Here is a 24,979-nt window from a genome sequence, read left to right as displayed (position 1 = left end):
TGTGTACCGGATCACAGCGGTGTCGTTAGTTACAGCAGCGCCGCATTTGTCAGTCTTCAGACAAAATATTTTTGAAAACATTTTGAAAAACATTTTTAAATTCCTTAAGGACATATTTCTAAAGGAAGCGCGAACACTTGGAAGCTACCAAACCAATCGAAGTGAGCGCTTCCTCAGCCATCCTTCCCTTGATTGCCCTTACCTCAGAGAGACGGTCGGGCTTGCTGGGATGAAAGAAAACAGCAAAAAGTCGCTCTCTGAGGCAAAGCGAGGACGGAGCCGAGGCCAAGGCGAGCGGCCACTCCCGAGGAGCGGGGCTGGGGGGTGTCCTTGCCCTGGGTGGGCGGGGGAGCGGGGCGGGGGGTGTCCGTGCCCCCGGGGGTGTCCCTCCCTGCCGGCAGCCCGGGGCGGTGGTGCCGGCAGGGGGCGCGCAGCGCTCGCAGCAGCGGGGCGGGCGCTGCTCCGGGGGGATCCCGGCTCCGCTCTGGGGGGATCCCGGCTCCGCTCCCCGCTCCCCGCTCCGGGGGGATCCCGGCTCCGCTCCCCGCCCCCCGCCCCGGGGGGTTCCCGGCTCCGCTCCCCGCCCCCCGCCCCGGGGGGATCCCGGCTCCGCTCCCCGCCCCGGGCGCGCCCGCGGTCGCTGCGGGCACTGCCGGCACTGCCGCGGGACGGCGCTCCCCGCGCCCCGGCTGCAGCGGAGCTGTGCCGTGGAGCCTTTGGGCCGCGCAGCCGCCCCCCCGCCCCAACACCCGCACGGCGAAGGCCGCGGATGCCGCGGGTGCCCGACCCCGCCCGTGCTGCTCCGCTGAGCGCTTCCCTTTGCTCCTGGCCTGCGAAGTGGTCACTCCCACGGTGCGCAGCTCCGCGGGGCCGGCTGCGGGAGGTGAGGAGTGAGCGATGCGCGCCCCGCACAGGTCGGGGAGCTGGGAGAGCTGGCGGCAGGGGAGGAGGGGCGAAGCTGGGCAGCAGTGAGCCCATCTCCTAGGGAGCTGTTTGCTTCTTTGAACTTCTCGTTTTGGGAGCTCCCAGGCAGAGATGCCATGAGCCAGCTCGCCGAGCGCTGGGCAAACGGGGCTGTTGGGCAGCCTTGGTATGAACACACCGTGTTGTGTGAAAGGTGAGTTACGCATAATACAAACAAGTCTATCTAATAACCTACCAGTGCCAAAAGAAACATGGTTTTATCCCCCTAAGATTCTTTTGCATCAGCTCCTCAGCACCTTTGTTTGGTCAGTTCAACTCACACCTCTGGCACAGAGCTAACCCGCTGGAAAGAGAAATCCAGAATGATCCCAGGAAGGGTCAGCACAGGTGAGAGGGGGAAACAGCAAGTAGGGTTTATTGGCGAATTGTTTCCCCTAAGCTAACTTCGATGTGTGTGCTGATGATATGGCTCATCTACAAACTGTGCTGCCTATGAAAATTTGACTTTGTTCAATAAAGTATGTCAGGTTGTAAACCTTGGCACTAGTTACATGAAGTCAGAGCATGACACCAATTTAAAATGACTGCAAAATATTTTATAAACAAGCAAATACACAGCTGTGTTTTCTTCCAGTAGTGAAGGAAGGTCCAATTTATACAGGCAGAGAAGAAAGCAGGTAATGCAGTAGCTGAAAGTACAAGTCTGTCATGGGATATGGAGCTCTTAATTCAGAAGAGAAAACACTTTATTTAGAGATAAAATTGCCAGACAACTTTATTTTAGTTCCAGAACATCAGCTTTAACAAAGGTTCATTGTTGAAAATCAGAAGAAGAGAAGTTAAGGCCTGCACACCAGGGCAGAATTAAAATAACCTCAAACACACAAGCCTGGTCTGCAGGCTGGCAGTAGTCACTAGGAGACCTGTGCAGGTGTTACTGCTGTATTTACTCTGTCACCTGTTCTTTCAATGAGCAGAAGGAGGAAGTAGCTGGGTTGTGTAGCAGAAATACAGTCATGATGGAAAAGCAGCTTTGGGTGGAGAAGTGTGAGTCTACCTGGCTGTGTGGAAGGAAGGGCCAATATGTCTTGCTTCAGAGCTGTATATCGTAGGTCATGTCCTCTGTGAAGCAAAGGATTTTTGTCTTTTTTACCCTGGGATGCTGGAGGTGAGTGTGATGCGTACACTCACTATATAAACAAGATGTTTTGATGGTACCCTGCACAGAATCAGCAACTGTGCTCTTCCTCTTGAGTGTGTTTGGAATTTCTCTCAGCTAGGCTTCCCAATACTTAGAAATCCTGAACAAATATAGGAAATTGCTGAAGAAAGGAAGGCTGCAGCTGAGAGAACCTGACCATGTGAAGCACATTTGAACTGCCATAAAGTGTAGTGACTGCATGAATCTGTAGAGTTCACAGTCATAGTATTCATTAAAAGGGCTATTATTGCTGTGTGACATTAAAATCCCTACTTTTCCTTTGTGAATGATTGTTACTAGGATGCTGTAAAACTAAGGATGCCAAAGATTCAGAACTAGATAATACTTTTGCCAGTTCTAGAAGACAGTCTGAAGCTGGCATTTCTTGTTTGTCTGGCATCCACAATTACTCTTGAATTAGTATGATTTGTTTGGCTTATTATAGAAATAGAAAGTGTGAAATTCTATTCTCAAAAACAGATGCCAGCTCACTGGAGACAGAAATGCTTTCTGTTCTTCTCATGTGGTCAGGCTAAGTCTATAGTAATGAGCTACATAAATGAGATGCCGTTGCCTACAAAGGAGATACTTAAGTTTCCATGCGTAACTTGCAATATGCAATAGCACTATCCTATTGGACAAACTTTTGGGATGAAGTCATATTTGTTTTCTTTGTAACTGCATGGACTGCCTCTCTAATTTACTTTTTTAGTCACCTTAAGCCCTCCTGAGCAGGAAGTGACAGAAGGGTGTCATCACGTTCATAATGTCTTTGGCTTCTCCACCGATACTGTCAACATGCCAAGACGTTTGAGCCAATTAAAAGTTTAGGCTGACATACCAATGCATTTGCTCTCTGAACAATCCATTTCTTCTAGTAACACGTAATATCTTTCACTTGGATTAATAGTCCATTACCTGGGTTGGACCCTGCAACTTTGTGGGAGAGCACCAGCCTCGTGCTGGAGTAATGGTGAAAAAACCATTGTTCTTACAGAGAGCTGACCTGTAACAGTAAAGTGGTTAAAATCCTGCTCCTGCTGTGGGTAAAGCTGCTTTCCTTTACACCATAGTCCTTCCACTCAAAATGCTTTGGACCTTTAATTATTCAGGGATTTACATTTAGACCATTTCAGGGAAAAATGGTCTAAAAACTTAAAAAACTTTTGAGTTTTTAAAACTCAAAAAAGCCTCCTACAGCGTTTTGGGTTTGTGGATTGTTTGGTTGTTGTTGTTTTTTAACCCACATGTGACTGTGCTACCAAAAAATCTTAAATAGTTCCACTAGTCTAAAGTAAGTTGTAAGTGTTTGTAGGCAACAATTATTGCTGAAAAATATTGACATTTCACATTTTCAAGGCTGCTTTCCCCCCCCCCCCTTTTAACTGCCAGCTGTGATAGGCATTTTTTAAGGGTAGGAGGCTGCGAAGGGTGTTAGAGACATTCATATTGAAACAGAATGAAACAACATTGCAGCTGATCCACATGTGATGTTGTCGATGGAAGGACTAATGACAGGGATAGTGAGTGAAGATGGACAGCAGGTCAGGTATGGACTTGCAAAAGAACATAGTGGGAACAAGGGCAGCACTTTAATTTTGGGTTGTGTGTGTGTAGAAAAACATCACTATATAATATGTGTAACTCTGCCTGTGAATCAGAATGGCTAGAGAGGTAAGTAAGGTTATGTCAGTTTTAAGGTTAGCTAGTCCTTTGCCTGGCTTTGTTACCAAGGGAGCAGTGTGATTTCCTGCTACTCCAGGAGGGACGGTACATGGGAAATGGGCCGCAGAGCTGCAGGGGTGAAGTGTGACACAGCCAAGGGCTGGATTCTACCGGGACAGCTCATGAAGATTTGTCAGAGCGGCAAGAAAATGTGTGTCAGGCGTTGGTCGCATTTGTGCCGTCCCAGGTCTTCCACCCCTGGGAGGAGCTCACAGAGCTGGGCTTTGCCCTAAGCCACGTTCTGCTTAGGGCCATATCTCTGGATTTATGGAGTTTGGACTACCTTTGCTTTCCAAAAGCCACGTCTGGAAGCGCCCGAGGACCTGCAGCGCTGCAGTTCCCCTTTTGCTCTGAAGCCGTCCCAGGCGGGGATGGATGCAGTGGCTGTGCTGAGCTCCGGTGGTGGCAGCAGCACGATGGCGAACCTGCTGCCCTGCGAACACGCCCACCCCCCCCCCACACCTCTCCCGCCTGCCTTCGAGGTCCCTGCAGCAGAGCGAACCTCGGCCGCCCGTCCGCTGCACCCAGAGCCAGCCCCGAAGCATCCGCTCTCTCCCGGGTTCCCTTGCACACCACGGCGGGGCCGTGCAGCTCCCGCGGCTCCTGCACACCCGAGCGAAGCCGCAGCCCCAGTGCCTACCTGCGGGGCGGCGGCGGGCAGGGGAGCCGCCCCTCCTGGGCGCGGAGCTATAAGAGCAGCGCAGAGCTATAAGAGCAGCGCAGAGCTATAAGGGCGGCGCAGCGCGGGGCGCAGCGGGAGCCATGGGGAACCGCGTCACCCGTGAGGACTTCGAGTGGGTCTACACGGAGCAGCCCCATACGCAGCGCAGGAAGGAGATCCTGGGTACGCCGGGGAGCTCGGGAGCGGCCGCCGGCGGGGCGGGCAGGGCTGCGCTCCGGGACGGGGCGGGTGGGGCGGGGGATCGGCGCCGGGTCCGCCTGTGTCGGTACCGAGACCGGCTCGGGGCGGGTGTCCAGACTGTGGAAAGCCACGGCCCGGTGGGCTCGGAGGGGTGTTTCCCCCGAGGGGCGCAGCTCTCCCCCGACTCTCTGCCTTCCGGAGGCAGCAGTAAGCCGGCTCACCGGAGCGGCAGAGCTGCGCCCACCTGCCCGCACCGCGCCCTGGCTGCCGTCGGGGGATCCCGGCGGGCGCCAGCCCTTCCCAGTCTGCCCGGACTGCGGGCTGGGAGCCCTCCCGAAGGCGCTTGTTCCCAGTGTCTTGGGAGTGCAATAAAGTCAACGGGGATGTGGGTGAGGTTTGCTAGAGAACAATCGCAAGTCTCCCGCTGCTTGTCAGGGACAAGGTGCACGTCTGTATTTTCGTGTTAACTGCGCACAGGAGTGTGTTGAGTCGGGAGGTTTATTCTACTTTGAGGCTTTGGGCTATTCTGAAGATCGTTTCAGAGAAGAATTGATAGTTCAGAATTGTTGCAGAGTATTGTTGCGTCTCCTGAAAATACATTTCCAACCTTTTATTAATAAATAAAATTTTTAATTTTTTTCTCAGTTTTTATTTGGGTGGGTTGGTTGTTCTGCTTTTTCCCCCCTCTAATGAGTAGGGTAAAGTTTTTAAAGTACTTTTATAAAGAAGGACACTGGAAAACTTGTGGCTGAGTAGCAGCTCAGGGTGCGTATGCATAGGGTATATGCTAATTAGGTGCAGTATTTTAAGTCCTCCACAATCTCATAGATTAATCCAGGATTAATCTAAATTACAAAAACATTTCCAGTATAGTTGCACCAGTGGAACATCCTGGTACAGGTTTGAATTACAACCAGGAAAATAATAATTATTTTACTGTGTAATCAAGGTAGAGAGTCAAATGATATCATTATAGAAAATGATGCTTCTTGATGTGCTACTCATCCTTTTAGTCAAGGGCACTACATTTTGGTGAGCTGTGGGTAGAAGTATCTATGGTGGGTCTCTACTCTTACTAATCTCTTGCTTTTCTGGTTGTGCTGTAGAATGGGGACTGCAGATCACAATGAAGTTGTATTATGTAAAGAGTGCTTCGGCTCCCTTACCCTTGCTGCAACAAACTCTTCTTAGGATCTTTCAACTGCACACTTGCAGAGGTTTTACCCACCTCTCTGGGTTCAGAACAAGTGATTGGAATCAAGGTCCATCCTTGCAGCCCCCGCTGCCCCAGCTGTGGGAGCAGGAGGAGGGAAATAGAGAAATACAACATGGGAAGAGAGACATGAAAGATGTGGGCAGAACAGTCAAGGCAGAATGGATCATGACACTAGTGTCATGATACCAAAATGTTACCAAAAGTTACTGAAGCTGTCATGGTATCCTCTATGATGCTGGTGTCATGGTCCTCACTGTGTTATTCAAAGCCTGAGGATCAGCAAGCCCCTAGTACCCAAAGTATGTACTTATCAAAATGTCTAGTGTCCACTGAGCTGGAGAACACTGTAAGAATCTTACATGCATATGAACAAATAGCTGTAAAAGTCCATGTATTTTCTGTTGTTTTATACAGCAATGCCTTGGGGACAACATTCCATGCTGGTAAAGGAAGTATTTCCCTCCAAATAGGTTAATGATTTAGTTGCTAAGCACTGAAACTTGATTGTTCTCTGTTTATGCTGCAGCTTTCTGAAATGTTGGTCTCTCTCAGGCATGGCTACTTGGATTTAAATGCAAGTGGAAATTATCTGTTAAGAAAAATAAAATGAGCAAACTGACAAACACGTAGGGCAGTTTCTTTCTTTGGGTTGTTGCCTCAATGTTCCGATAGAACAACTGAGAGGTAAAAATGGTCCATCACAAAGTTGTGACTTAGTAGCCTAGGTGTCTGTAAGACTTTTGTAGTCAGTGACAACGTGCCTGAAGGAGAACTCCGTGAGTCCAATCTCCCTGCCAAGGGCAGGGACATCTTTCACAAGGTGAGGTTGCTAAAAGCCCCATCCAACCTGACCTAGAACACTTAAGAGGGATGAGCCATCCCCAACTCCTGTGGGCACCTTGTTCCAGTTGAGCTGTGAGCTGTGTTTATCAACTGGGCTGGCTGGGAGGTAGCTTGTGGCAGGACTTTGTTGCACTAGATGAACCTACCAGAGGTGTGATTCCTAATGGCTATAATTATACCAGCAAATAGATCAAGGTTTTGTGCAAGGGAGAGGTAATCCTTTCTGTTATCTCTTTGTCGTATCTTACTCTTAGAATCTAGGTATTAAAATGTAGCTTGTGTTTGGTACTGTCTAGGTGCCAACTGCTTCTAAGTTACAGGGGAGGTCCCTTGCCAAGCTGGCACTTCGACCCATATCACATTGTACGTGTTCCTGAACACGTTATTCACGCCTTTCAGTTTATGAAATGGAACTGTTTCATTGCTATTCTCTCGCCCTCTTGGTTATGAAAAGCCTGTTACTGCCTGGTGTCAGGGCTGAGATTTGTGTAATGCTGCAGTGAACTCTGTTAGGGAAAGACCTGGCTAAAAACTTCCTGATGGAAGAAAGGTTTTTTCATCTAGAGCTGCTTAGCCTTTCTGTATAGTTACAAAAATGCTATTAGAGGGAGATATAGGGTACAACACAGAGGAGATATCTACTTCTAGTAGAAATAGGATTTCTACTTTAGCGTCAGTAAAGATTTTTTGGATCAAAACACTTGAAGAACTATAGTCTTGCACAATGGGAAGTATTGGTGATTTGTCACTCTTGAGAGATGAAAAAAGCATTACTCAGATGCAGGTAACACCATAAGCACAAAATGTATGGTTATTTCACCTGCAAACAGTTTCCCAAATGCAAGCAATGAGCAGTATGTTGTGACATGGGAAGCGTGAGATCATATTTGTGCCATGGGTTGGATCTAACTTTTTAAAATTACTGTAGGCTTGTCAGAAAATGTCTTGCCTCACAGGATCCTTAGGGAAGCACTTGTTTGCTGCTGAGGATGAGGGCTTACTCACTGTTGCTCAGGGTAGACCAGGAACACCTGAATATGATCTAACATATAAGAATAATTCATAATTATATAATTAATTCTTTGCCAAGTTATTTTGGAGTGGAGATGGTGCAAGCATTTTATATGTGCTTTATTCTGTAGGAAGGCTGAGATGTTAGCCTATGAGGAGGGGTAAAACACAATAAAAAAAGCAAAAAATACATTTTATTTTAGCAGTTATCTGGTCTGAGTATAGCTTCCAGCTCTGCCTTATTTAATCTGCTATTTCTTTCAGCTGTCTCTTCTGTTGCCTATTTAAAACTCACATTTATGAAAATTCTGATAAATTGTACCTACTGAAATATGCATAGGCATCTCTCCTTAGCTTAAATGAAAGCTCTGAATTACATGTGCTTCTGGCAAAGAAACTGAGTTTGTTTCCCCTTTATTCTGCAGTATGTGGGCTCAGTGCTGCCACTGATGTGCTTGTTCTCTGACGAGCACATCCAGAATAGCTGCTATCTCAGTGCTCATGCCAATTCCCTGTGGGCATCACCTATGAAATAAATCACATGAGCAGAAAGTCACTGGTTTAGGCATTTGTAGTCCTCTGTTGAAAATGTATTAAGTGTAACCAAAGGCTTCAGCCTACTTCATATTGTGGGTTGTTGTTTCAGAGGCAGCTGGAAGTCCTCTTCCTAGCATTCCTACATCCCTTTCCTCTGCAAACAAGTGTAAGCAAGGTAATAGCTACTGTCATAGTGATGTGCTGACATAGTGATGTGCTGACATCATCCATCTCTGTTGACACCAGCAGTGTGGCACCACTGGGTACTTTCCCTCTGGTGGCACTTCTGAGTGAGCCCCTTGGACCAGCCAGCACTAAGCAATTCAGAGGCTTGTGGTTGGCAAGTACAAGATTAAGACATTTTTCCTTGCACAGTGGATATATAAAACTTCAGTGTAATTAGCTGGGCAAAAAGGTTTCTTATTAGTTTGCCTACTGGAGGGATTAGCAGACTGTACAGAGCCAGAAGCTTTTGTCATGCCTGTTGTCCTCTGTGTGTCCTGTGTCTTGGCCCATGTATGGTTTGAATTAATCATAGAATAGTTTCAGTTGGAAAGGACCTTTAAAAGTCATCTAGTCCAACCCCCTTGCAATGAGCAGGGATGTCTTCAACTAGATCAGGTTGCCCAGAGCCCCATCCGACCTGGTCTTGAATGTTTCCTAGGACAGGGCATCCACCACCTCCCTGGGCAACCTATGCCAGGGTTTCACTGCCCTCATTGTAAAAAATTTCTTCCTCATATCTAGACTGAATCTCTCCTCTTTTAGTTCAAAACCCTTGTCCTATTGCAACAAGCCCTACTAAAAAGTCAGTCCCTATCTTTCTTATAAGCCCCCTCTAAATATTAAAAGGCAATAAGGTCTTCCTAGAGCTTTCACCTCTCCAGGTGGTAGAGCCTCAATTCTTAACTCTCTCAGCTTTTCCTTACAGGAGAGGTTCTCCAGCCCTCTGACAATTTTTGTGGCCCTCCTCTGGACCTGCTCCAACAGTTCCATGTCTTTCACTGAGGACTCAGGTGTGCTGTGCTGTTTATGAGCATGTTCGCGAGCTGAACTCTTATGAGGCAAAACATGGTCCTGTCAGTAAACTGTCTTCTTTTGGTTTGTTAAGTTTTTTGGTACAAATATCAGCTCCAGTATAGGACATGGGGTAGTAAAGCTTACATCCTGTGCCTGGTGTCTCTTATTTGTTCTGGCAGGGACTCAGTCAACAGAACATAGTCCAGGACAGCAGTGTCACAGAGATTTTTTTTTCCCTCTTCTCTTTAACAGATCTCCTAAGTGCCTTATACTGAATGGTATCTCCACTTTGACTATATCTGTATGTTGCACTTGTGGTCAAAATAAAGGAAAATCAAGAAATTAAATTTCTTCTCTTGTTATTACTAGCTTCTTGTGGATGTAGGCAAGGCTTCTGCTCCTTTAAACCTCTATCACTATCTTTATGGAAAGCTCCTGCTCTTGTTCGCTTCCAAATCCCACGTATGTCAAAATGTGCAAGTATAAAGTATGTGATGTCACATCAACAAGAAACTGTGTTTGATACCATCACTGGGGCTCTTCTGAGTTACCTCAGGAACAGTGTCAGTAGCATGGAGATTGAGTGAGGGTTCAGAACAAGATATTTGCTGTCTCCTGAAGAGGAGGAACACCAGGACCTGGCAACCAATGGCCTCTCCAGGAACAACTGATCCAGCACTAACTGAGGATCACAGTAGGGCTATGGTGAGTGTTCCTGGATCTCCAGAGAAAAATATCAAGCTAAAAATATGTAGTCAGACTAATTTGTCAGTTTAGAAACTTGTGCTGAGTGTGACCTGCCTCTAGAAAGGTGACTGATGCTTACACACAACAGTGGAGTGATCTCTCTGAAATGTTAATTCAGTAAATGGGTTGTTTCAGAATTGTGAATGCTTCTGAAAATATTCTTGCAGCATTTATTCTCTCTTGACTGCTGTTCTTTCATCCACACTGTTGTACAAGTGGGAAATGTCTTTCATCATCATAGAGCAGCTTTCAGCTGCTCTGAGGTTATGTATAGAGACTGTGGAGGTGGCTGAGCAGAATTATTAACTACACTTACCTTCTCTACTAAAGTTCCCGTGCTGCTTTTGCAGTGTGCTGACCTGGGAGACAGAAAAGTCCTGCTGTATATCTACACCAGTATCCCCACCCTCCAAAAGACAGTACAATGGATCTGTCTGGACAACTAGAAGCAGCACACGTGGATAAACTGTCTGCCAGGCTGAGCTAATGGACTTTCTCAATAAGCCAGAGGCTGGAAAATGTGCCATGTAGACACTAGAGTAGCTGAAGCTCTGCTGTTCTCATCGAACTCTAAAGGGCAAAACCTGGTCCTATATAGTCATATAAATTTGTGGGTGTCATGGCCTGTCCCAGGTCATGTGCCCACACATGAACCCCAACTGCCTTATCTAGAAGGGCTGAATCATGAGGTTGTTTTTTTTTATCCTCTTTCTGTGTCCTCTCCATGCCATGATTTTGCATAATGAAGAGTTAGCTCTAGATTACATCATGTTTTAGCCCTGCCATGGTGCTTGGTGGGAAGCAATGGACTCTGGCCATATAGAAGCTCATCATTCTTAGAATGGAAAAGCGCTCAGGAAGACCAAAATGGAAGCAATTCAGGAAAGAGCAGCATGATGAGAAGCTCCGTTCAGATGCTTCCTCGTGTGAAACTCTAGCAGTCTCAAGACTGGGGAGTAGGTGTCTGTTTCCTTTGCAAAGTGCAATGTGTAGAAAACAAAGGTGGTCTTTACTGGCTGGCTGCCAGAGGTCTGATAGTCCTTTGTGCCTCCTGGTTCAGCACTGCCAGTAACCCTGCCTCTGATTCTCTCCTTTTTGATGTGCAGATGAGTTATGTCTGGTTTGTACAGCACCTACAGTCTTTCAGCTAACTCCAAGGCATGAACATGAGGGAAAAAGGAGATAAATATTTGTGTTATCACATCTTTGTTTCATTATGTTATACATAACCTCCAGTCAGGATCACTTAATCTGAGACTAAATGTGTCTCACTGAGGAGTGCTTAGCCTCAAGTCTATACAGGGTCAGTATTCAACATTCTGCATTTGAAGCACTTCTGAATGAACAGATCTTTGGCAGGCTATTCCACCAGCAGGGCTTTTAGCCTCCAGTGAGCTTACGAGCACCACACCCCTGCCCAAGCCATGATTTCTTCATGGGGAGAAACCTGAGGTCTCTCCATGCCATGGAAATGGGACAGGTTTATCAGTATTAATGATGAATAGCCACACTACTGTGGTTTGACTAGTATGCAAAGATTAACTGTTGGAGAGGAGTTAATCATGTGTTGAATTTAATATTAAACCCTAGCAAGTTACTAAATAGCTGTCACCTGTGACAAATGCAACCTGCCTGCATTGCTGCCTGCACACACTGTTGCTGCCTGTTGGCAGCAACTGCTCTGAAACCTCTTAAATGGAATCTGTGGTCCTTGTTGACTGCTACAGAAAGAAATAGGTCAAAAACTTCCATTATTCTCAAATGACAATATAAAGCATCTCTAAGGAATTTTCCCATCCCATTAATTTTTTTTTTTTTTTTTGGTGAATATAGAATTATAGAATCAGCTGGGTTGGAAGGGACCTCTGAGATCATAAAGTCCAACCCTTGATCCACTACCACCACGGTTACTAGACCATGGCACTAAGTGCCACATCCAGTCTCATCTTAAAAACCTCCAGAGATGGAGAATCCACCACTTCCCTGGGCAGCCCATTCCAATGTCTGATTACCCTCTCTGTAAAGCATTTCTTCCTAATATCTAACCTAAACCTCCCCTGGCAGAGTTTAAGACCATATGGCCTTAATTTGACCAAGCTGACCAACAGATCTGGTTGTTTTACATTTCTTCATCTCTTTTTTTCACTTCAGTAACTTACATCTACCAGCTATGCAACTGAACAATTGAGGTGGTTTGATTTATTAAAGAGTTTTATGGGTTCTGGACAGAGGCCCCTAAGCAGGAGATTAAGCTATATAAAATTGCATATCTTTAACAGTCTTTCTGACCAGGTCAATATATCAAGTTATTCTTTAGAGTGGACTTTGAATAAGCAGGACTTCATGTAGAATTTTGGTACATATTCAGGTACAAGGGAACAATTTTTAGCATGTTAATTTTTCTAGTGTGAACACTATAATTTTAGAAAACTGTGAAAATAAGAATGAAAGCAAAACAGAAACCCTTTGGACTTTCCTGAGATTTTTATCAAAAAAATTTGACTGACTTTAGAAAGATACGAACTTTTACTAGAGATTTCCCACCACTTAGAAAAATTTCTCTTTTGCCTGATTACTCCTCATGGTGAATTGGCTCCCTTGTCCTCACAAGAAGAATTGGGAATATCTCTTTTCTCACCATCTTCCACAGCACTTGTCTAGTCTTTATTGTCCCTAATCTCTGTCACGCTGAGGCGAAGCTGGCTAACAGGCTCAAAAGTTGTTGGAATGGTTACAAAGCATGACCATATCAATCTGCTTCCTTAAGTAGTACTTCACCTCTCTGAAACTTCAGCAGACTTCTCAGGCTTCACTTTTACAAAAGCCTTCTCTGCATTCAGCACTCCATACCTGCCACTGCTTTCAAGGTCACATAAACTACATGTATGGTCTCCAGCATTTGTTTATAGCATATACAGCTGCATAGATGCTGGTCATTGTAATCTGATTTTATTGCATTGGTGTTATACTGTGACACTCAGATGATGTTTACTTTTCTATTCATAAAACAGGCCTATCAAACTTACAGGACACACTGTGTAACCTCAGGGTTCAGAGCGAGTGACTTGTCTACGCACTTATCTGTGTAAGCTGTAATTTTTGAGAAATGGAGAGTATGAGTTAAAGGAGGGAGGTCAGTAGGCAGGTAAAAGTCATAAAACAGTGGAAAAAATTATGCACAAGTTAATACTAGAAGTGAGAAGTGTGGATTTGTAAAGAGGAGATGTGTATCAATGAACAGCACCTAGAGGGTAAGCTGCACTCTGTATTTTCTTTCTTTTAAGAGGAAGATGAATGATTGCTAGAACCAAAGATAAGTAAGCCAGTCCTGGCCTCATGTGAGTCAGACCTGGCAAGCCTAGCCCATGTCTCTCTGACACTGTAGTAGTTGTGAGGCCTCATGAAGCTGTTGTGTGATTATCTTGTGGCTTTTATGCCTGCTTTTGGTATGTGACCTGGGAACAGGCCGAGGAACGAGAACAGAGAAAAATTTTCTGTGTCTTACAAAATCCTGATAATATTACTGACTTTATTGTGATGTTACCATGTGTGAAGGGTTGTACATGTTGTGAGCACTGGTAAACACTCAAATAATTAGGAATTTTTTTTAAAATGCTGCGTTTGTCATCTAACCACAGAGCAAAACCTGGCGAGCCTGTTGCTTGGCTCTCTTTCCTCTGCTAATATGTTTGAAGCAGCAGTGTGAAAAGGGCTACAAAGAAGGCAGTTGTATCCCTTTTGTGGGAAAAAAATCTGATCTGAGCAAAATACAAAAGGAAATAACAAACTTGACAGAAGGTGCTTCTTAGCGCTTAAATCATGTGGGTTTGGCAAACTAATAATGTGAAGCAATACTCATTGTGGTGAAGGCATATGATGCCACAGATTGACCATCAGGGTATTTTTTTTTATATGTCTGTATATATCTATATACATTGATATCACTCACAACTGGACATGATGCTGGAAGTGGGAATAGAGCCCATATGTTAGTAAAGCCTTCATCATAGTGGCAACTCTACTTTCAAATTACCATTTCATAAAACTAGAGCCTCAAATATAGTGTGATAAAAACAGAGTCCCAGTGATGATTGTGTTTACCTAACCGTGATCTACTGAAGTTTTTCTCTGCATTTTTTCCTTTAGCAAAGTATCCGGAGATCAAGACTCTGATGGGACCTGATCCACATTTAAAGTGGATTGTATCTGGAATGGTTTTCGTGCAGCTTCTGGCATGCTACCTGGTGAAGGATTTATCTTGGAAATGGATTTTCTTCTGGGCTTATGGTTTTGGGGGTTGCATCAACCATTCGCTGACCTTAGCCATCCATGATATTTCACACAACGTCGCCTTTGGGAACAAGCAGGCCAAGTGGAACCGGTGGTTCGCAGTCTTTGCCAACTTGCCGATTGGCATCCCTTACTCTGCCTCCTTCAAGAAATACCACATTGACCATCACCGGTACCTGGGAGGGGACAGCTTGGATGTGGACATTCCCACAGACTTTGAAGGCTGGTTTTTCTGTACACCCCTTCGGAAACTGCTTTGGCTTGTCCTCCAACCTCTGTTCTACAGTCTGAGGCCACTGTATGTGAACCCCAAAGCGATTACACAGATGGAAATTTTCAATGCTCTTGTACAGTTTTCTGTAGACCTAATCATTTACAACCTTTGGGGACTCAAACCTGTTATTTATTTAATAGCAGGTACATTTCTCTGCTTGGGTTTACATCCCATTTCTGGGCACTTCATAGCAGAACACTACATGTTCTTAAAAGGGTATGAGACATACTCTTATTATGGACCTCTGAACTGGCTCACCTTTAATGTAGGATACCACATGGAGCATCATGACTTCCCCAGCATTCCTGGATGCAGATTGCCCATGGTAAGTGTGGCGTAAGTATGCATGAGTTAGATTTTGATAAAAGCTTCTAAACTGCCCCAAAGAAAACACTCCAAATCATAGCAATTGATCGATTTAAGAAAAAAAAAGGAAAAAAAAAGAAGAAAGCTTTTTGGATTTGTTTCTAATTAATTTTGAGCCAGAGATTGAGAGAAATGGCTGTCAAAGTGCTGTAATATTTAGTTTATTTGATGCGAACTAGAACATCTGACCCTCAGAGGGCTTGAGAAATACTTTTTGCATGATAAAATCCTCCAACAAGGCTCTAAATTTCTCCATTTACATCTCTCAGCCAAGAAGTTGCAACTCTGAAAGTTTAAAGGCCCATCTAAAGGGAGACAGGTGGCAATTACTAGTTGAAATTTGTCTAATAATCAATCTGCTACCTATATTGCTTGATTAACATCAAAGAGAAGCTTTTCAGTTTTTGAGATGACATAAGAACTGGGGCATGTTCCAGCCTGACACAAATGGCACTAGAAAACAAAGCCCTGCTCTCCATGACTCGTTTTAGCTCTGCTGCCCCACCCACAGAAACTGAAGAGGCCTGGTCTGTCATTGGGAAAGTGCTGTGGCTTTCCTCCTTTGAAAGGCAAACCCCTTTTTGCCTATGTTTTATCAGCTGTGGGAATCAAATTTGCAAAGCCCAGGTGTCTAGGAAAGCTTTTCAATCTCCCTCCAGGTATGTAGCTACTCTTGTGTGTTTTAATACAAGGGTTCCACAGCAGGTGCTCACAGAGTTGGAGGTACGTGACTTCGGATTACTCCTGCATATAAATTCTCTGGCATGGTAGGAAGGAAACATCTTCTGTCTCTGGGCTGATGCAAAGTTGGGGACTACTACTGCAGTATCCTCATGAGGTGGAGGTAGAGCTGGGGAGTCTGAGGTTCAGTAGCTGTGACCTCCCCGCTACTGAATAGGATGTGCAACTTGTATGATGGTATATCCAGGCAAACCCTGCTGTATGGAGTAATGTTCTTCATCACAGAAATGCTGTCTGAGAGGAGATTCAAATCAAGGGGAGGTTTTCTTGTGGTGTAGAAAAGAGTGGGAAGCCTCTATAGTGCCTGCAGTTCTTTGTTGCTGGAGGTCTGTCCTGGAGAAGCTGCCTGTTCCTGGCGAGGCACAGAGCAGCTGGTACAGCAGCCCACACTCAGATGTGAAGTTCTCCTGTCAGGCACTCCCATCACTGATACACCTGATAGTTCAGCTGGGAAGTGCATGGGCTTAGCTTTAGTTTCAAATGTTCAAACTTATCAGATAGGCTTAGATCCTTAGATTACCAAAATGTAAATAGAGAAAGAGAAGAAGGTTAGCTCTGTATCCTGCACAAGGGAGGTGAGTGACTAATTGAACTTGCTGGGACTGTTGCTCCAGACCTGACTGAGACCTGAAAAGCTCTTCTCCACCCACACCACAAATAGTTCAGCCTAATTCCTTGAGGCAGTACAGCAGCTGGAAGTATCTGCCCTTCCATGTAAAGAAGATAGAGCTACTAGTTGAATTTCACGGGCTTATGTTCATGTGTGTTTTGCTCTTTGGAGAAAGAGAGGCTTGTCCTGCTGGTGGAGGACACACCAGACTTGTCAATCACTGTTGCCTTCTAGAATTACATTGAAAACTTGGAGTCTTTGACGAGTGATTAATTATAGTTAAATATTCTATCAAAAAGTGAAAATTCTTTGGCAAAACAGTTACTGTAGAAAATCCTTTGTCCATTAAAATAAGTTGATTACTCTTTTCTGCAAAATGAGAAAAAAAAATCTCCACCTCTTTGGTAGAAAGAAATAAGGAAACAGATCCTTGCTGCTTAGCTTTCAACCTTGAACTTCATAACTGGTAAAAAACCTCACCTTGCTCTACACTGCTTAACCTCCCAGCAAATTCTTCACTCAGCAAAGGTCTAGTTTTTTTCAGATCTTGTTTTTTAGGCACTTGAACTTGTAATAATTGAATTGTGTAATATGGATGACCTCTCGGTGAGGCTATTTTTATTTTTAATCATTGACAAGTAGAAAGTGGAATAAAGATCTTTATTTGGTTCCTTCATGATTGAGAGCAGGGGAGAAATAGGATTAGAGAATAACTGGATCTTAATCTTGGAAAGTAACTAGCTCTTCAACTTGCTTATCAAGAAAGGAAATTCAGCTTTGTCCTTTGTTACAGGTGTGTCATTCAGAACATTCTGAGTAATGTATTTGCTGCTGGAAAGACCTTTACCCTAGGAGTATGACAAATTTGAAAGAGGAAGAATTAAGCTGCTCTCATAAGCTTATGGATATTAAAGATGAGTGACATGGGTGTGCAGTAAGAAATTGTCTCTCTAGTATAATAAGAGATTACACAAGAGACCATGAAATTTAACATGGTAATGAAGGACCTGCTCTAAAAAACCCCACCCCTATAGACTTAGAACTAGTTTAGTCTTTGCATGAAGCCTTATAACTATAAGACATTGCATTATTTACCAAAAGATCCATTCTTCATTATATGAAGGATTGAATATACTTATGGAGACAGGAGATTTGAGATGGAGGAGGAACTCAGTACTGATCCTAGAAGCTGCAATAAAAGTGGCAGTGTTACCAAACTAGTTACTCATTAAGCTTGTGGGAAAAGGAAAAGACATGGTATGAAACCAGATTTATTGGACAGACAAGACTGGAAAACATGGTAGATGTGCTGGGTTTGAATTGCAGATTTCATTAACCCTGCAATGGCCAGGAGGGCTGGCTTGAGTGCCCCCCCAGCCCCTGGTGGGGTTATACAACTGTAGAGGGAACTCATGTAATATGCCTTCTAGAATTCTCAACATAATTCTACAGTTTCATGTTGTAAGGATCTCTAGTTTCTGTATAGCCCCAGGACAGAGTCTATAACAACTGTGCCGAAATACTAGGCTGGGTTTAACTTTTGTGCCTATCAGATATGATGGAGTAGGATTGGGGTTCTGTAAGGAAGAAGGGTGGGAGGAACTGAAGGAAAGGGACCATCTACAATACAATACAGAGAGCTTGAGAGCAGGATTTAGGAATACTTTGTCACAGTGCCATCCTCTTTTAAGACAATCTATGATCTGGCTGCAACACTTGCTACCTGAAAACTGCCATCCTCAGGTTTTGTACTGCACCCAGAATCTGACACAAAGGGTGACTCTTCCAGCCTCAAACATACTTAATAGATATAAAATCATAGAATCCTTAAGGTTAGAAAAGATCTCCAAGATCATCGAGTCCAAACTTGGACTGAATATCACCATATCAACTAAACTGTAGCACTTAGTGCCACATCAAGTCATTTCTTGAACAGTTCCAGGGATGGTGACTCCACCACTTCCCTGGCCAGCCTGTTCCAATGCTTGAGAACTTTTTCAGCAAAGAAATTCTTCCTGATATCCAGCTTGAACCTCCTCTGAAACAGCTTGAGGCCATTTCCTCTTGTCCTGTTGCTGGTTGCCTGGGAGAAGAGGGCAACCCCAACCTTGCTACAACATCCTTTCAGGTAGTTGCGGACAGTGATAAAGTCTCCTTTGAGCCTCCTTTTCTCCAGGCTAAACAAACAGCATCTTCCTCAGCCACTCCTTATATGATATTGCATTTAAAAGAGAATCTGCATTAAACCCCAATTACTTTCTGCCCTTCCACCAGCCAGATTTTCTGGTAGATAAGGAGATAATTCTGTTTTACCTATGGAGATGCTGAAAGAAATTACAACAAATGAGACATTTTTGTTGGGAAACTTTTGTGGATCCATTATACAAGAGAAACCACTTTTAAAATTCTTTTCTGCCACATGATAGCAAAATGGGAACAAATTTCCTTGTCTTTTCCATAAGAAAATCCTTCAGAAGTCCTCCCTCTAACTGCATTCATTAAGTTTTCTCTTTTCTCCAATCCTTACTGCACTTTACCCTCTCTTCTCCAGTGTTTCTGAACATTTCATACAGTTGTCCTGCCCAGAGCACAGGGACCTTGCCAGTGGTGCAAGTGGTGCCTGCCTTCCTGCACAAGGTGCTGCTGGACACGAAGCCAAGCAGAGCCAGGAAACACTTCATGTAGGTGTGAATCACTGTTCTACTGCTGATCTGGGGTGACACACTGCAGTGCAAACCCCTGGTCATCTCTTGTGACCTCCTCATTCAAAATGAGCTACCACCATACTCTGTGGGAAGGCGCTGAACAGGTACCCTTGCTGAACAAACAACTGCTCCACCACCTGATGCTGGCCAACAGCTTGCCAGCCATGGCTGCCTCCAGCATATGGTGTGTAAGATCTCCTTTAAAATTTACTGCTGGGTATTTTGATTAATCATCTTAATTGTCAAAGAATACTTGTATTCTAGGTGCCTGTTTTAAATCTGTAATACAACTGCACGATATGTGTATGGAATATATTGAAGTGCAAGTTTTCAGACATACGTGTTGCGTTCACCTTAGCTCTTCACGAGTATGTCCAGACTACACTGCTGCTCACATTTGCAGAAACTATTGGGCCAAATATAGGCAGGCTGTTTATTGGCCTCTTCTCTGAGCCATTTTTTCCTACATTGTCACTGGGGTCATTTTTAGTTAGCTTGTGGAGCCAGAGGACACAGCTGCTGCCTGAGACATTGTTCCTAGGAAGTGAATTGGTTCCTATGGATTTCCAGCCTTCCACTTCCAAGGGGCAATACAGAAACACTTCATGAAGCTGAAGCTCTTGTAGTGGTCAGAATTTAACATCAAGAGCTCTGCACAATAATGTTAATAGCTGAGAAAACATGTCTGGTTCAGAAGGCAAGAAATATATGGGGGCTTTGGAGAGGAGGGGAATGGTAGACTCACCATATGAACTTGACTAGCATAGGTGAGGGCTGAATTACTGTTGAAAGTCAAAATTCAGGCAGAACTTCTAAAATTGAGGTAGGAGGGAAGGTCCAAGCAGCAGTATGCTAGGGAATGACCATATCAGAGCTGTAGTGAAACTTTTGGGACTGGGTATCTGAGACCCCCTTTGTGTTTGCATCACGCCTCCTGAGTGGCCTTCATTCAAGGGAGCTTACTGTTAAAATAGTGCTCCCTCTAATTTTCTGGCTATTCCTTTTGCCACCTGGGAAAAGGGAGGATATAAACCCAGGATAAATTATTTCTGACTGTGGTTACAGAAGGAGCACAGGGAACTAAATCTGCATCTCCAGAGATGTTACGTGGTGCCTGGAAGTCACCTTTCTTCCAGTCGTTAACAAATACCTTTAAGGAGAAATCCTGATATTGTCTGAATCCCACGGAAAATAAATTACTTTTGAAGTACAAAGTAACACTTTAAAGCAGGATAGAGGGAATTATTAGGAAGTCAGAGGTATTCAGTGAAAGACAGAATACAGTCAGACCTGAACTGAATCTTCCATGTCCAGCACAGCACTACCATGCCACCAGCACAAGGAGTGCACAGGGGCAGAGGTTCTTAATGACTCTTGTATGTTACCCAACCTACCTCACAGAGGAGTGTCTGCTAGGCAGCTGAATTGATGACGTAATTAGCAGTGAGCCATACTGGCTTATAATTTAACTTTTGCTGGGATTCTTACCTTTTCACAAGCAGTCACAATTCTGTGTTAAGATTCCACCATTACACCTCGGGTGCTGATGAAACCTTCCTGCCGGGTGACAGTTTCTCTGTAACCCTTTTTGTCTTCACTGGAACTCTGCACTGTGCTCGTCATATCTGGCTTTAAGATTCTGCTGGGTTTTTAAAGAGAGAAGTCACGCTGTCTAGCAAGACAAACTACTCTATTCTAGAGCTTTGTTTGTCTAGGAGGTGGAGCTGCAGTAAAACCATGCCCAAGCAATTAGGTGCAAGTGTACGACAGTTAACAGACTGCTGCTTTGTGTGTTCAAAAAGCAGAGCATCTCGGTGGAGCAGGAATAATAGCTAATAACTGATAACTTGGGAATCCTCATAGTCCCCGGAACCTGCCAGCTTTGAAACCTCTTTGTCCTCTGGTTCTGGCCTTACTCCCACTACAAGCACCACTCCAATGATGCACAGTGCTTCTCTGATGGCAGCAGTCTTAAGATTTGGGGATTTGTAACAGGGATGAAATTTTATTAGATTTATGATCTACCAATGAATCTTGCAGCATTTTTAATGCCAAACTGAGGAGAACAGACCATCCCTGTGATTTCCTCTGCCTGCTGGAGGAACCTGTCTTGGATTTGCATCACAGTAGCAAAATGGAGGGAAGAAAATGAAGTGTAGGGAAGACTGTATCTGGTATTTTCTCAATTGGTAATTCTCTCTTACCCAGAACCCTCAACAGAAGACTATTACAAGTGGCAAACAGGGCTTTAAATACAGTGTGTTGGAGTCTTGGCAATTGATTAGGTGGATGAGGCATCTCACTGTGGAGATCCCACCACTTCCAAAATGAGACAAAATAGTTCTGACTGAAGGCAGCGATCCCACATCTTTCAAATTCTGACACTGTGAGGCAAAACTTGCATCAGAAATCTGCAAGTATCTAAATGCATTTAACTACATCTCATTTGGATGAACTTCAGAAGCTCACAAGCAATAACAGGTAACTTCAGGTTATGGCTGTGCTATCAGATCTGAATGTGAAGGCTGAAACACATCTGATACTGTGCAACTAAACAGCTCGTTCTCTCTCTTCTTCTTCCAGGTGAAGAAGATTGCAGCAGAATATTATGATAACCTCCCACATCACCGGTCCTGGATTCAAGTTCTGTGGGACTTTGTTTTTGATGACTCTATTGGTCCTTACTCAAGGGTTAAGAGACTGTACAAGCTGGCAAAGGAAAGCTAATGGGCTGGTCCGCCTGTGGCAGTGGGGTGTGTTTTTCCACACTTGACTTCAGTTTTCACATGACTTCAGTTTTCTGCGGAAATAGGAGGATCTCTGTGTGTGCTGAATTAATGTTGGTGCATGCTGCTTAGACCAAGAGGATGAGTGTGATAATTAAGCAATTGAATGCACTATTTTAGACTACTGATACTTTTTAATAAAGGATGTTTGTATGTGTAACCCTCAGAAACTAGGTTAGAGTGAATTATGATTAGGTGAACCTCTGGTCTAGGCTTTGAAATAACTTCCTGGGGCACACATGGCCAAACCTGAGTTTTGGCCTGGTCTGCAGTGGAGAATGTTTGCTGTGTGTTACATGTGACCATGTGTGTGTATAGGTGAGGACTAGTTTCTCTTGATGCCAGATTAGAAGTGGATGCTCTGCGTGCACAGGACTGTGGAAGCAGGGAGGACTGGCATGCAGTAGTAAATGACACTCTCTGGAGAACACAAGGGTGCCTTTTGCTCAATGTCTTGTCTAATCTAATAATCTTCTGATAATTGCTAGTAACAGAGATTTTGTATATGCAATGAAATATGTTTATATTTTTGTATAGTTGTATCATTATTTTAGTAGCTGCTGTTTGATCTTTATTCCAGGGATTTGTCTAAACCTTTTCTGAATGCATTTCCATGAGGATCTAATACTCATTGTAGCGAACTGACAGATCAGAACTGTGGCAGGGAGAAATCCTTCCTTTAGTCTTCCACCCGCTGCCCTGAGCAGCAGCATGGATATGCCTCTGGAGGAACTGCCTGGTCCTTTCTCATTCACCTTTTCAACTGTATCCATAACTTCATGTTTCTCATGCATTTCCCCACTGTAAGTCCTTCTGGGAATGGAGAGTTTCTAGTTTTAATTGTTCCTTGTCAAGATTGTTAGCACTCCTGATCACCTTTCTTGATCTCCTCTATATGATACCCCTCTCTGTGCATAGGATTTAGGAAAGTGTGTCAGTGAAGACGTAGAGATGTTATGGTGGTATTTGTTCCTAACTGCTTTCATAATAATGGTAATTTTTTTTCTCTGTCATTCAAGGGGCACTGACTTGGCATTTGGGAAGCATATGATACTCCAGCTATATAAAATTGCCACTGATGGTGTTAAGAGGATGGAATGCAGAGATGGGGCTGTTTATCTCCCTACATCTCTTACTTGGTGCTATTGACCTTCATCTGTCATTTCTGCCCACTGGAGACACAAATCTTCCTGCCTGTCCTCTCCAACAATAAACTTGTGGCTATCCTCAATAATTCCCTGTCATCAAAAACCTTAAATCAACATACATTTCTCCAAGCAGAACAATATCTTGGGAGTCAGGAATTCAGATGTTCAGATGCCATCTAGTATATTCCCATCACGCTGGAAAGCTGGCAAAGTATTTCTTTCCTTACTAAGCAGTTAAAAGAGAGATCTATATAGGTGCTCTTGCCTTCTAGCCCTCTAACAGTTTTTTTTTTTTCTTCTGGAAATCCATGGCTGTAACAAAGAAAAGGATTATTGTGCAGTCTCATCAGTCTCTCAAAGTATACAATTAGACCTGGAAAGCCTGATTTCCTCAATAAATGCAATTTTTTTCCCTGCTCCAGAAGCACTCTATCCACTAAGCCAGTGTCCATTCACTAGCCTGGCACACAGCCAAGCTAGCCTGCTGCAATTTGGGTTCCTCCTCCTCCATTTCCCCTTCCTCCATTTTTCTCACCCATCTGATTTTGGCAAATGGGTAAATAAATACCCAGATATGCTCAGCAGAGCAAGATCCTTTGTAATACAGGGCTGAATACCAGTTTATTCACAGATATGGCTTTGTGCTTTTGGATAAGAAGAACTGGGCTTCCTCAGTGAAGAATATAGTTAAGTCATTATGTCTTAATTATTAAAGCTGCTTTTCTCCCAAAGGAAGAGGTGTCTATGTGGGAACTTCCATTACCTTATTTGTATCAGTGCTTATGTCAGGGAACCTTAGTTTTTTATTAATTTACTTCAGTGCTGCTGGCACTCTGATCAGGTATTCAACTTCCCATGTCCTTAGCAGCTGTTCCTCAACTCTCTTGTCCAACTTAGAAAGTTAATATAAAAACCACAATAAAGATTATGCTATCTTCCTTGATTTGACTTTTGTCCCTATCCTCTTTGATGAGTGACCTTATGCTGTAGTTCCCTTACTCAGCTGTTTCATGATGCAGTCACTTATGTGGTGTATGGATTACTAGCCTAGCCTGACACAGAGGCTGTGATCTAAACAGGGGCCAACCAAAATTGTCAACTGCTTCTTAACCTGCCTCCCATCAGTATTTCCATCATGGTCCCAGCTTGCTTAGCCTGGGCAGCCCCACAGCCCTCCTGATTGTCACTGTCCATCTCAGCAGGAATTTGAAGTGGCTGCAGTGCCTGCAGATGTGTAATGTGAGCTGAGTTCCAGTGAGTGTGGGTACTGCTGTGATCCTGTCCTCCCCATGGGCAGTAATGTTGGCAGAAGTTTTTTTTTTCCATAATGACAGGGCATATGGGTCTGGGTAAAAAGTACATCAGGGCTGTGTATAGTTTTATTCCCTTTGCTTAAAAATTGATCCAGATCTCCTTTACCATGTGGGCACACTAATGCTCTGGCAAGAAGGAACTGTATGACAGGTCAGAGTGGAGATTAATTTCCCCTTAGATTTCTGCTACGTAAAATGCCTCTGTTCTGCCCTGTAGCAGTGGCTCAACAAGCCACTCTAAAAGGACACCCCTCTCTACAGAGGCAACTGGCAAACCAAATTACTGTCTGGGAGGGGGGAATCCTCTGGCAGTGCCACTACTGAAAATAAGCCACCTTGTGCATCCCTGACATTGGAGTTCTAAGGCACTGGGAACCAGCACAGTGCTTGTGATGCCAGGACTACTCCCCTGCCCCTGTCCGCCAAGCTTCCCCTTCCACCCCTCACACCTTTCCACTGCTGTTAAGTGGCCTTGTGCAAACTTCAGCTTATTATGTCTTAATTATACGAGGCCTGCAAAGGTGGAGGAAGAAAGTAAGAAAAACCCATTTACAGTAGCTGGCTGATGTTAACAGAGGGGCACAACGTATCCAGACTGCACACTCAGCCCAAATTACAACATGGTTATTACTGCCCTTAGGCATAATGCCACATTCCAAG

At 44.3% G+C, this 24,979-nt stretch overlaps 1 protein-coding gene across 3 annotated transcripts; it reads left to right on the top strand.

The window, feature by feature from the left end:
• Window positions 1-844: 844 nt before the first annotated feature.
• Window positions 845-23,949, top strand: DEGS2 (delta 4-desaturase, sphingolipid 2). Of its 3 annotated transcripts, none has more exons than XM_064659157.1 (3): window positions 845-1,117; window positions 14,233-14,975; window positions 21,656-23,949. In XM_064659157.1, the coding sequence occupies exons 1-3, from the start codon at window positions 1,093-1,095 to the stop codon at window positions 21,797-21,799; spliced, it is 912 nt and encodes a 303-aa protein (XP_064515227.1). In that variant the 5' UTR covers window positions 845-1,092; the 3' UTR covers window positions 21,800-23,949. The 3 variants fall into 3 exon arrangements, with proteins under 3 accessions (XP_064515227.1, XP_064515228.1, XP_064515226.1); XM_064659158.1 differs by lacking the exons at window positions 845-1,117; window positions 21,656-23,949 and adding exons at window positions 3,516-4,694; window positions 18,941-19,535; XM_064659156.1 differs by lacking the exon at window positions 845-1,117 and adding an exon at window positions 3,534-4,694.
• The last annotated feature ends 1,030 nt before the right edge of the window (window positions 23,950-24,979 follow it).

This window comes from Pseudopipra pipra, chromosome 6, assembly GCF_036250125.1.
Source record: "Pseudopipra pipra isolate bDixPip1 chromosome 6, bDixPip1.hap1, whole genome shotgun sequence".
NCBI lineage: Eukaryota > Metazoa > Chordata > Aves > Passeriformes > Pipridae > Pseudopipra > Pseudopipra pipra.
The sequence above is the reverse complement of the archived record's forward strand: the minus strand, read 5'-3'. Positions and strand labels throughout refer to the sequence as shown.